The 12,376-nt window shown below is 48.4% G+C and overlaps 2 protein-coding genes across 5 annotated transcripts in view; both read right to left on the bottom strand.

The window, feature by feature from the left end:
- LOC309383241 (sterol O-acyltransferase 2-like) overlaps window positions 1–6,929 on the bottom strand; it is a 126,069-nt gene extending 119,140 nt beyond the window's left edge. For both annotated transcript variants that reach the window (XM_081935533.1, XM_081935532.1), the window contains exon 1: window positions 6,861–6,929. In XM_081935533.1, coding sequence (XP_081791659.1) covers window positions 6,861–6,925 — 65 coding nt within the window. In that variant the 5' untranslated portion in view covers window positions 6,926–6,929. The remainder of the gene's footprint in view (window positions 1–6,860) is intronic.
- LOC309383244 (sterol O-acyltransferase 2-like) overlaps window positions 1–12,376 on the bottom strand; it is a 115,849-nt gene that overhangs the window by 24,266 nt on the left and 79,207 nt on the right. The window contains exon 16 of one of the 3 annotated variants that reach the window (XM_081935547.1): window positions 11,131–11,854. The exons of 1 other annotated variant lie outside the window; for it this stretch is intronic. In XM_081935547.1, coding sequence (XP_081791673.1) covers window positions 11,807–11,854 — 48 coding nt within the window. In that variant the 3' untranslated portion in view covers window positions 11,131–11,806. Of the gene's footprint in view, window positions 1–11,130; window positions 11,858–12,376 lie in introns of those variants that run through there. One more of the 3 variants, XM_081935545.1, reaches the window with a different exon arrangement.

The raw sequence follows: 12,376 nt of genomic DNA on the forward strand, positions 1-12,376 counted from the left end.
CATTAAGTGCGGCTTCTTGGAACTGGCTCATGACTCTGTTTAATCATTGGATGTGCTCTTCTTTGTTGCCCGTGGACACAAGGACATTGTCAAAGTAAGGCACCACCACCAGAATCCCCTGTTGGAGGCATTCCATCATGCTTTGAAAAAGTCCTGGGGCCATGCTTACTGCAAATTGCAGGCAGCGGCATCTAAATGTCCCTCTGTGTGTTACAATAGTTTGTGCCTCTGCAGTGGCATCGTCCATCAGTAGTTGCTGATATGCTTGAGCTAAATCGAGTTTTACAAAAGTTTGCCCTTGCCTAAGGAATGCAATAAATGCTGTATGACTGACACAGGGTAGGCACATTATTGTAATGCCTTATTGTTTGTACATTTATAGTCCATGCAGATGTGGAGGGAGCTGTCTGGTTTAATCAATGTAAAAATTGGGCTTTCCCATTTTGTGTGATCAAATGGCTCTAAAATCCTGTGGGCAATTAGTTTGTTTAATTGATTATTTATTTTAGGCCAGAGAGTAAAAAGCACCCTCCGATGCTTCATTCAAATGGGGACAATTTTGAAGTCTAGGTTGAAAGAGATGGGTTTCTCCATGTACTTGCCCAGACTCCTATTAAAAACATCAGCAAATTCCTTCCTATCACAGATGCCAGTCACTTCTAGACCCATGGATTTGAACCATTCCAGCCGAAGCAGGCTTGGCAGGTCATCGTTCACCAGGGTCAGCAACAAGGGCTCAACAAAATCTTGGAATTTGACTTGGAAGGATCTGCTCCTTATCATAGGGATGTGGTTCCCTTGAAAGTCCTTTAAAAGTACCTTCTGAGACTTCAATTGTTTCTTTGTTAGCTCCGGAACTGCCTTTTTTATAGTTTTCCAGGACACAATGGTCATGTAGGACCCCGTGTCCACCTCCATGTCGCACAGAGACCCCTTGATTTAGACCGTGACATGGATTTTCTTTAAACAGTGGGCGTTGGAGTGCTCTATGATTGTATGGTGTGTTTCTCTTGGTTCTGCGGCTCGGTTTTCATTTCTCTTATGCTTTGGTGTTCTTCGAAATCCTATCATGGCTGCCAGCTGCCAATGGGGGTATATGGAAGATTGTTTGGCGTGTCAAACCCTTGCTATGTGCTCCTTCTGCTCGCATCTTTGCCAAAGGCCATCCTTGTTTGTTTGTTTTGTTTGTTTTGTTTTATTGGATTTATATGCTGCCCTTCTCCCAAAGGACTCAGGGCGGCGTACAACATTAAAAAACACCTATCACAAAAGTTAAAAGGAAATTAGATAAATATCCCCAAAAAACAAACCGAATTAATATGACAATAACATTTTAAAAATGAGATAAAATTAACAGGCCAGGCCGGCTTGCTGGAAAAGCCAACTTTTTAGGGCGCGTCGCAAGGACCGGAGGTCAGGGATTATGCGAAGCTCCGGGGGCAGCTCATTCCAGAGGGAAGGCGCTCCCACAGAGAAGGCTCTCCCCCTGGGGGTCACCAGCCGACACTGTCTGGCCGACGGCACCCTGAGGAGGCCAATTCTGTGGGATCGTACTGGACGGTGGGAGGCTACTGGTGGCAGTAGGTGGTCTCGCAGGTACCCTGGGCCTAAGCCATGGAGCGCTTTAAAGGTCATAATTGATACCTTGAATCGCACCCGGAAAACAACTGGCAACCAGTGCAGGCCGCCTAAAAGGGGTGTAATATGGGAGCACCTAGGTACCCCCATGACAACCTGCGCGGCCGCATTCTGGACCAGCTGAAGCCTCCGGGTGCTCTTCAAGGGCAGCCCCATGTAGAGAGCATTGCAGTAGTCCAGGCAAGAAAGGACGAGGGCATGAGTGATTGTGCACAGAGCATCCCGATCCAGGAAGGGGCACAACTGACGTACCAGGCGAACCTGGTAAAAGGCCCCCCTGGACAGGGCCTTCAGGTGTTCTTCTAAACTAAGCCGCGTATCCAGGAGGACTCCCAGATTGTGAGCCTTCTCTGAGGGGGCTAAAATTTATCCCCCTATCATCAAAGATGGAACAAGATGCACAAATTGGGATGACGGAAATCACAGCCACTCAGTCTTGGAGGGATTTAGCTTGAGCCTGTTCCTCCCCATCCAGATCCGCACAGCCTCCAGGCATCGGGACATCATGTCGAGGGCAATCGTTTGGGTGGTTTGGGGTAGAGATGAAAAGTTGGGTATCATCAGCATATTGATGATACCGTACCCCAAAACCACGGATGATCTCGCCCAGTGGTTTTATATAAATGTTGAACAGGAGGGGTGAGAGAACCGACCCCTGGGGCACCCCACAAGTGACGCGCCTGGGGGTCGATCCCTGCCCTCCAGCCAACACGAACTGCGACCGACCCGACAGGTAGGAGAACCACCATAAAATGGTGCCCCCCCACTCCCAACCCCCCGAGTCGTCACAGTAGGATACCATGGTCGATGGTATCGAAAGCCGCCGAGAGGTCTAATAGGACCAGGACAGAGGAGCAGCCGCTGTCCCGGGCCCGCCAGAGATCATCGACCAATGTGACCAATGCCATCTCTATGCTGTACCTGGGCCTGAAACCCGACTGAAACAGATCCAGGTAGACAGCTTCATCCAGGTACTGGGGAAGCTGATGTGCTACCACACTCTCGACAACCTTTGCTACAAAGTGAAGGTTGGAGACCAGACGATAGTTGACTAAAGAAGCTGGGTCCAGGGGAAGGCTTCTTAAGGTGGGGCCTCCCCACCGCCTCCTTCAAGGCGGTGGGAAAGAACCCCTCTCTCAATGAAGTGTTGGTAATCACCTGGAGCCAGCCTCGTGTCACCTCCCGGGAAGCTGAAACTAACCAAGAGGAACACGGGTCCAGCACACAAGTGGCAGCACTGAGTCTCCCCATAATCCTGTCCATGCCCTCGGGGGTCACAGGGTCAAACTCATCCCAGATTGTCTCCACAAGATTCATCCCCGTCGGCTCGCCCGAATCTACCCAGTCTGAGTCCAAGCCTGTCCGGATATGAGCGATTTTATCCTGCAGATACTGAACAAATTCTTCAGCCCTACCCTGCAAGGGGTCTTGCCCAGTTCCTTGGTTAAGTAAGTAGCAGGTCAATCTAAACAGGGCGGCTGGGCAGTTATCTGCGGATGGGATAAGAGCGGAAAAATGTTGCTGTTTTGCCGCTTTTATCGCCACTAAGTAGGATTTAATATGAATTCTTACTAGTGTTTGATCAGATTCGGACCGGATGGCCCTCCAGCCACTCTCTAGGTGTCTTTTCTGGTGTTTCACCTCCCGGAGCTCCTTGGTAAACCAGGGAGCCACCCAGGATCGACACCGGGTCAGAGGCCGCAAAGGGACAACGTGATCCAAGGTCCCACTGGCCGCCCTATCCTAGGCTTCCACTAGGGCTTCGATCGAGTTGTGAGGAATGGATTCAGGAAAAATCCCAAGCTCCATCAGGAACCTTTTGGGGTCCATCAGGTGCCTGGGGCAGAACCATCTAGTCAGTTCCGCCTCCCTGCGCTGAGGGGTAGCAGTATGGAAGTCAAGCCTGATGAGGAAATGATCAGACCATGACAAGGATTGAATAGAAATATCCCCTAAATCTAGATCATTCATCCACTGCCCAGAGACAAAAATCAGGTAGAGCGTGTGTCTCCCATTATGGGTAGGGTCTTGAATTAACTGAGTTAGGTCCATAGCCGTCATGGAAGCCATGAACTCCCGAGCTGACTCGGATGTCTCGCCAATGGAAGGCAGATTGAAATCCCCCAGGACCATAAACCTGGGGAAATCAACCGCCAATCCACCTAACACATTCAGCAGCTCTGGCAGGGCCGATGAAACATAGCAGGGAGACAGGTACGTAACAAAAAGGCCCACCTGAGCTCCAAGGCCCCACTTCACAAAAAGGGACTCACACCCGCCTATCTGAGGCACAGTGACCTCCTGAGGTCTGAGACTTTCCCCAATAACCACTGCCACCCCCCTGCCCCTGCCCTGGGCTCTTGGCTGGTGAAACGCCCAGAACCCTGGTGGTCATAGTTGGCTAAGGGGAACACACCCCTCATGGCCCAACCAGGTCTCTGTAATGCACGCCAGGTCCGCTCTACCCTCTTGTATGAGGTCGTAAATGAGGGGAGCCTTATGTACCACGGACCTGGCGTTAAGCGACACCAGCCGGAGACCAGGGTCCTGTAATCCTGAGCACCCAGGGGTGCGAGAAGGGCGATGAGCGTCGGAATGCGTGATCGCTCTTAAACAGCAAACCCGCATCCTCCGAACATAATTTGGCCCTCGGCCCCCACCATATCTGCCTCTCTCACAAACAGTTGAGATGGTGAACCCCCCAATGGAATGGCTTAATGTCTCCCCCGGAATCCCAACCCTTCCCAGCACTCCCGACCCACGCCCATTAGTTAGCTCTGGCCTGTGCCCTGGCAGACTCCCCCCCAAGCCTGTCTGAGCCATCCGAATCAAAAACCCCTCCCCCTTTAAAATTTGGTTTAAAACCCCCTGTAAAAAACCTCTAAGAAATCTCTTCTTCACATGCCACCTCTCGGGATCCCAAGATCCGTCATTAAGGAAGCGTCTTGATAGGCCAGAAGGCCATCCCCGGGAAAGGGGGAGTTCCCGGAGGGAGTAAAGTTCTGTCGCAGTATAACATAGAGGAGAGTGTGGCATCAACCAAACGGGATGACATCATGGGGAGATGGAACGAGATGACATGTCGGGGGGCAGCCGGCAGTGTTCAAGGAGGTAGCGAGAAGCTTATGTCCATCATCCTTGAATCTGCAAGCTGCTCTGGCGTGATTTCCCCCACATCTGGCACAAAAAGGCAGTCTTTCTTCTATCTTCGGGTTTCCCTTCTTTCTCTCGGCATGCAGGCAATGGATTTCATCTTTCTCATCTATTGATTCTTCTTGCGCCCTGCTCTCTTAATCACGGTGGTCACTCTTTACGGGGGATGTGTGTCCCATGCTTTCTGGATTATCACTGCGGATTCATCTGAGGCTTTGGTTGCTCTTACTTCCTCTAGCACTGCCTTAAATCAATCAATCAAACTTTTATTTATAAACTGCGCCCTTTCCTAAGCAGGACTCGGGGCGGTGTACAGTCATTATTAAAAACCATATACATATCAAAATAGAATACATATGTATTCTATTGAGATTAGGCTTTGCTAGTAATCTTCTCTGCAGATTGAGGTCCCTCAGTATCAAAACAAGACTATCTTGCATCGCTTCATTTATGTTTCTGAACTCGCAATGAGCTGTGGCTTTTCATAGTGTGGCAATGTATTGATTAATCATCTCACCTTCCTCTTGGCAATTGCGGTGAAATTTGTACCTTTTCACCTTCGTTGATGGTATGGGTGCAGAGTATGCTCAGAGTGTTTCCTGGACTGTTGTCCGTAGTACCGTCTGCACGTTGGCTGGTTCGGCCAAATTGAAGACTTCTGGTCTGCAGTAGCTTAGGAAACGCACTCTCTTCCTATTGTCCGATAGACCTGATAAATCATTTGTTTCCATGAACCAATTGAATTGTAACATACACGTACAATTTCCAATTTTCCATAGCTGGGTTGAATGGAGCTGGTGGAGTGTGCATGGTCATCTTGAGCAGCTGATACAGATTATCGATTTTGCTGCGATGATGCCTTGTGCCGCATGGATACCCGGCTCAGTTCAGCTCCTGTGTCCTTTGTTCTCTTCGCATCCCATCCTTGTCGCAAGTGTTATATGTGGGTCGAATGAAGAAGCTGGACTTTGTATAGTGACTACAACTTTTTTAACAATTTCAGTATACTCTGTCTGTTAGCTTTCTGACAGCTCCCTCTCTTAAAGTGAGCAGTCAGACCGCCTAACCAATGAGGTTGTTCCATTTTGCCGCTTGTAGTGTGAACCAATGATTTTAAATTTTAAATAACTGTTTCCCTGCCTGGAAAGACAGACCTGAGTGAAGCCTATGTCCCAGGCTTCATTCCTAATTAGCATATTTAACAATGTCTTCATTGTTTCTGGTGGGATTTCCTGACTGAAACCTATGTGGTCCATTTTCTTCTTTTATAACACTTGAATAGTCATTCTCAGTCAATTTATTTATTATGGCAGGACTTCTGTGCCTAAGTCATCTGTGCCATGTGTGAATGCAGTTTGAATATTTTCCCCCCTTGACAATATTAACCACCTGATTGCAGTTCAGCTGATACAGTTCATCTGTAATTTTAGCCCTTGCAAATAAGGTTTAAAAGCTAAGCATCCATCCACCATCTATCTAATGTAGATAGCTGCCCAGCTCAATTCTTGTGACTCTGGAAGATCACTATATAACACATGAAAACAGGAAAGCTTTAAGCAACATTGCAGCATAAAGAAATAATGATCACTGCTATTCAAAGCCACCAAGTGATCCCGGAAGACAATCTGCCAGAGAATCCTCAAGAAATGCAATCACACTCGAGTCTCAGTAATGGAACCTGGCCTGAAATCTTACTGAAAAGATCTAGGTAAGTTCTGGGGATTTTTGAAGCTGTGAGCCTAGGTACAACTCAACATTCTCCCCCCACCCACCCCAGAACAAAAGGTTTGAGGTCAGAGAGGAATTTTCAAGTTCTGTGGAATTGAGTAACTGTCTCTTAAGGAAAGAGGACCACTACTTCTTTCAAAGCAGGCAGAATGCTCTCATTTCCCAAAGAAGCATTCACAGCTCAGGATCCAACCACATATCATTTCCTATGGGGTCTTGTGCATATCATTTCCTTGGCTTTAATGTAGAAGTAGATTGCCATGGATTTGTTCTGAAGGATTTTTCAACTTCCCAGTCGACTCTACAGATTTGCAATTCCCTGGATGTCTCCACATACTAACCTGGTCTGATTCAGCTTAGCTTCCCAGTTCAGATAAGGCTGTCCAGGACTGCTACTATCTCCCATCTCCTCCACCAAATGCAGGAGTGAAAGCGGCAGTGCTCAGTTTTTCTTTTGCTCTTTATAGATTGTGTTCATTATGTTAAAAGTTAACTTAGTTCTGTTTGTGTTGATTTCCATGCTCCAGATAAAGAGAGAGATTGTGACCTGGAAAGAGGGAACTTCATCCCTGGCTACTACAAACCAGTGACGTGCGGTGAGGTTTATGGTTGGTGAGGCTGGTGACGTCATCAGGAAGGCGGGGAATGGGAGCACGTGTGCTGGAGGCTCAGGCTGCCTCTGCCTCCAGCACACGTGATCCCATTCCCCACCTTCCTGAGCGTGCTCCGCCGGCTCGCATTCCGCAGTCCTCGAAAGCGACTGGGGAACGATGAGAACCTTCCTGCCTCTGCTGGACTTTGCATGCTCCTCGCGACTGCAATATGCAGTCGCGAGGAGCATGCAAAGTCCAGCAGAGGCAGGAAGGTTCTCGTCGTTCCCCAGTCGCTTTCGTGCCTTCGTCATCCGGGAGTGCCGACAACATTTCTGCCTCTGCAGCTCCCGGGCGCGCCCGGACGGAGGTAGCCAGAATGGCACCGAGTCAGTCCGGCGAGCGAGCGACCGAGGATCAGGCTGCCTCGCTCGCTCTTTCATCCGCCCGGATGTCGCTGTGGCTACATCCGTCCGGCCGCGCCCGGACTGCCTCGGCGCCATTCTGACTACCGGACGGATGTGTATAATATTATAATATTGTGTATATATATATATATATGTATGTATGTATGTATGTATGTATGTATGTATGTATGTATGTATGTATATATATATATATATATATATATATATATATATATATATATATATATATATATATATATATATATATATATATATATATATATATATATAATATTATATTATATACTATTATTTCATGAAGAGAGGTGAGGCTCTGCCTCCCCTGCCTCCCCTGACCGCACGTCCCTGCTACAAACAGTTAAGAAGGAATCTCGCACTATAGGCATTTTATTCCAGTTATTCTTAATATTAGGTGTTCAGATATTGTTCTGTCATTTCCAGCTAAAATAAGCAATGGTCAGTGGTGATGGCAGCCATCAGGTGATTCATGATTGGAATAATAATAATAATAACAATAATAATAATAATAATAATAATAATAATAATAATACTTTAATTTATAGACCACACCCTTTCCTAAACAGGACTCAGGGCGGTGTACAGTCATATTAAAAACAATGTGGATACAAAAATATAGATGTACATAGATACATAGATAGACGGAGGAGGTAGGATATGGACTGTACAATAATACATTAAAATTCGAATAAAAATTAAAAATTACCCTTAAAAACTACCCAAAATAAGATGTTTGCCAGGAGGTTGAAAGTGGGACTATAAATCAGCTAAGCCAGCTAATTGGAACAGTAGTCTTAAGTTTCTGTCAGAAGGAGCGGAGGTCGGTAATAGTTCTAATATCGGGGGGGGAGGTCATTCCAGAGGGTTGGGCCCATCACAGAGAAGGCTCTACTCCTGGGCGCCGCCCGTTGACACTGCTTAGTGGACGGTACCCGGAGGAGTCCCTCCCTGTGGGAGCGGATTGGTCGCAGGGATGTATGTGGTGAGATGCGATCCCGCAGGTAACTAGGTCCCGTGCCATGGAGTGCTTTGAAGATAGTAACCAACACCTTGAAACGCACCCGAAAAACCACAGGCAGCCAGTGCAGCTCGCGCAGGAGTGGTGTTATATGGGAGTATCTGGTCCTCCCCATGATAGCCCGCACGGCCGCATTCTGAACTAGCTGTAGTCTTTGGGTGCATCTCAAGGGGAGCCCCATGTAGAGAGCGTTGCAGTAGTCCAGGCGAGACGTCACCAGCGCATGAGTGACTGTGCATAAGGCGTCCCGGTCCAATAGGGGGCGCAATTGGTGCACCAGGCGAACCTGGTGGAACGCCCCCCTCGCCATGGCTGCCACATGGTCATCCATCGACAGCCGGGCATCAAGGAGGACACCCAAATTGCGCGCCCGTTCCACGGGGGGCAGTTGTTCGCCCCCTATGGCCAGCGATGGAGTCCACTGGTTGAACCGGGGCGCCAGTAGCCACATCCACTCCGTCTTGGAAGGGTTGAGTCTGAGTCTGTTGTCCCCCATCCAGACCCGAATGGCTTCCAAGCACCGGGACATCATTTCGACGGCCTCATTGGGGTGGTTTGGGGTGGAAATGTACAGCTGTGTGTCATCAGCGTACAGATGGTATCCAACCCCAAAACCACGGATGATCTCACCCAGCGGCTTCACGTATGTGTTGAACAGGAGGGGCGAGAGGACCGACCCCTGCGGCACCCCACAAGTGAGCGGCCTCAGGGTCGACCTCTGCTCCCCTGCCAACACACATTGCATCCGGTCAGAAAGGTAGGAGCAGAACCACCGCAAAACGGTGCCCCCTACTCCCACCCCCTCCAGCCAGCGCAATAAGATACCATGGTCGATGGTATCGAAGGCCGCTGATAGGTCTAATAGGACCAGGATAGAGGAACAGCCCCTATCTCTGGCCCTCCAGAGATCATCCACCAACGCGACCAAGGCCGTCTCCGTGCTTTGACCGGGCCGGAAGCCGGACTGGCGCGGGTCTAGATAGTCGGTTTCCTCCAGGTGACGTGGGAGCTGTTGTGCCACCACACTCTCTACAACCTTCGCTAAAAAGGGAAGGTTGGAGACGGGACGATAATTAGCTAGCTCCACCGGGTCCAGGGAAGGCTTCTTGAGTAGGGGCCTCACCACCGCCTCTTTCAAGGCGGCCGGTAAGGTCCCCTCCTCCAATGAAGAGTTCACAATACCCAGGAGCCAGCCTCGTGTAACCTCCCAGGATGCCAGTACAAGCCAGGAGGGACACGGGTCCAATAAACATGTAGTGGCTCGCAGCCGCCCACGTAACCTGTCTAAATCCTCGGGGGCAACAGAGTCAAACTCCTCCCAGCGTGGTCCCTCAAGATTCGCTTCTGACGTCTCCCCTGGTCCACTGAAGGGGGCCCATTCACTCCGGATCTGAGCGATTTTGTCCTGCAGATATTCCCCAAACTCCTCTGCTCTACCCTGCAAAGGGGCTTCCCGCGGCCTCTGCGATAGGAGGGAGCGGGTCACCCGAAACAGGGCAGCAGGGCGGTTATCTGCGGACGCAATAAGAGCGGCACAGTGTCTACGTTTGGCCGCTCTCAGTGCCACAAGGTAGGTCCGTAAATAGGCTCTTACCTGTGTTCGGTCAGATTCGGAGCGTGAGGACCTCCACCTGCTTTCTAGGCGTCTCTTGTGGCGTTTCATCACCCTCAGCTCCTTGGTAAACCAAGGAGCCAGGGTGGTTCGTTGCCGTAGGAGAGGCCGCAAAGGCGCTACCCGGTCCAAGGCCCCAGCAGCCGCCCTATTCCAAGCGGCTACTAGGTCCTCTGTCCGGGAGCGGGTCAGGGCTACAGGAAGTGGCCCAAGCTCCGTCTGGAACCTATCCGGTTCCATCAGTCACCTGGGGCGGAACCATCTGGGACAGTCTGGTTCCGCCTCCCCGCGGTGGGGGGTAGCGCCGGGGCAGTCGAGCCGGAGAGATGAGTGATCTGACCATGACAGGGGTGTAATAACCAGATCCCCTATTCCCAGATCACTCGTCCACTGTCCAGAGACAAAAACAAGGTCCAGTGTGTGCCCACCTTCGTGTGAGGAGCCCTGAATTATTTGGGTCAGGTCCATGGTTGTTAATTATAATAAAAAATAGAAATGATGGAATGCCGTGTACACAGTCAAATACTGTCTGCAGACAATGCTTCAGTCTCTGCAGTGAAGTGAAATATGTCATTTTCATGTTACATTAAGAGAAACAAACAATTGAAGATTGTGACCAAAAGTTTTGATTTTTTAAAATACTGTACTGTAGGAGCAACTTGTTTCTTCTTGGATGAGAAACATGGCATGACGAGCAGACAAACAGATCACAAAAGTTTCAACCAGGATGTCAACCAGAAGCAATGAAGCCAAATGTTTGTCAGCCAGTTCCAAAATCAACTGGTGAGATGCTGTCTACCCCACATTTTTCTAGTTTACCAAGAAGTAGATCATGGTCTACTTTGTCAAAGGCCTTGCTGAAGTCTACATATACTATGTCCACAGACTTTTTCTGGTCTGCTAAGTTATTCACTTTGTCAAAGAATAAAATAAGATTGGTTTGGCATCTGATTTTATTTCCAAATATAATTTCAAAAATCATTCACACAATACAGTAGGCATAGAATGGATACTGCTGGTGGTAATTCAGATTCCCTTCCTTTACTGCTGGAGATAAAATGTTAAATGAGAGTCTAAAGGTAGAAACTATAAGCAGAACTTCTGATATTGTTGAATTCTAACTTCCACCAGTCCTCATCAAGGGACCTGCTGGGAGCTGGATTTCACTTGTATCTAGAAAGCTGACTGCTGATATAAAAGCAACAGAGTTTGGATTAAAGCAGGAACCTACATTTTAGGACAAAGCTCTCATGGTTTTTTAAAGTAGTTTAAGAAAGAAAGTTAGTTTTGTAAATCTTGGAGACAACTAAAGATTGTCATTTATAAATTTTCCTTAGCCCCTTTTGCCTGGATTTTGAGCACCAAGAAGACAACAAACTTCACACAGCAGGGATCTTTGTAGATATTCTGTCTCCACTAGATGAAAGACTTCGAACCTACAAACCAAATTTTAACACTATCAGGTAAGGAATTTCCAAATGCAGCTTTCCATGGAGGGAGCGGAGGAGATGCATGATGTACTGGGAGTCCTTGTTGTCACAACAGCAGGGTAATGTGCTACCCTTGTGAGACCTCATTTTGGAAGCAAAGTAGAAGGCTAGAGTAGGCCGGAAATAGTTGCTTATGCGTGGCATGACCAGGAATGTGGAGTCACTTGCCCCCAGAAGGTCTTCTGAAAAAAGAAAACGATGACTATGTGAAGAGAAAAATAACAGCTGGAAGGGAAAGAATTGTCATGAGACAAAATAATACAAGAATTGCAGCTAATCACGTGGTTAGATCTGGATCAGCAAGATCAGCCATATAAGTGTTCCAACATAATCAGAAGCCCATCAGCACAATAACATTCCCAGAGTTTCAGCAATGTTAAAGGCAGCACTGGAGAGACTTTGAACTGCAGGCTTAGCCTATTCTGGGATGGAGAATCTGACTCTGACAGTTTTGCTCCTCAGGCCCCTCAACTCGTGGAGGCAACCCAAGGTAGCCCAGACTTGAAAGATGTTGCTTATCAAAGGCTCTTAGACCCAGAATTTTCTATGTCACAGAGCACCTTTTGCAGCTACTGATATGAGGAGAAGGAAGAAAGATATGCTTTAACTCCCTGCAGGTGAGCATCTCCAGCTATGCTGTAAAACAGAATCTTGCTATGAAAGAAATTACAGAACCTGGTGTCCCCAGAATATGCTGGATT

This window comes from Natrix helvetica (genome assembly GCF_964273705.1).
Source record: "Natrix helvetica genome assembly, chromosome: 1".
NCBI classification, from domain to species: domain Eukaryota; kingdom Metazoa; phylum Chordata; class Lepidosauria; order Squamata; family Natricidae; genus Natrix; species Natrix helvetica.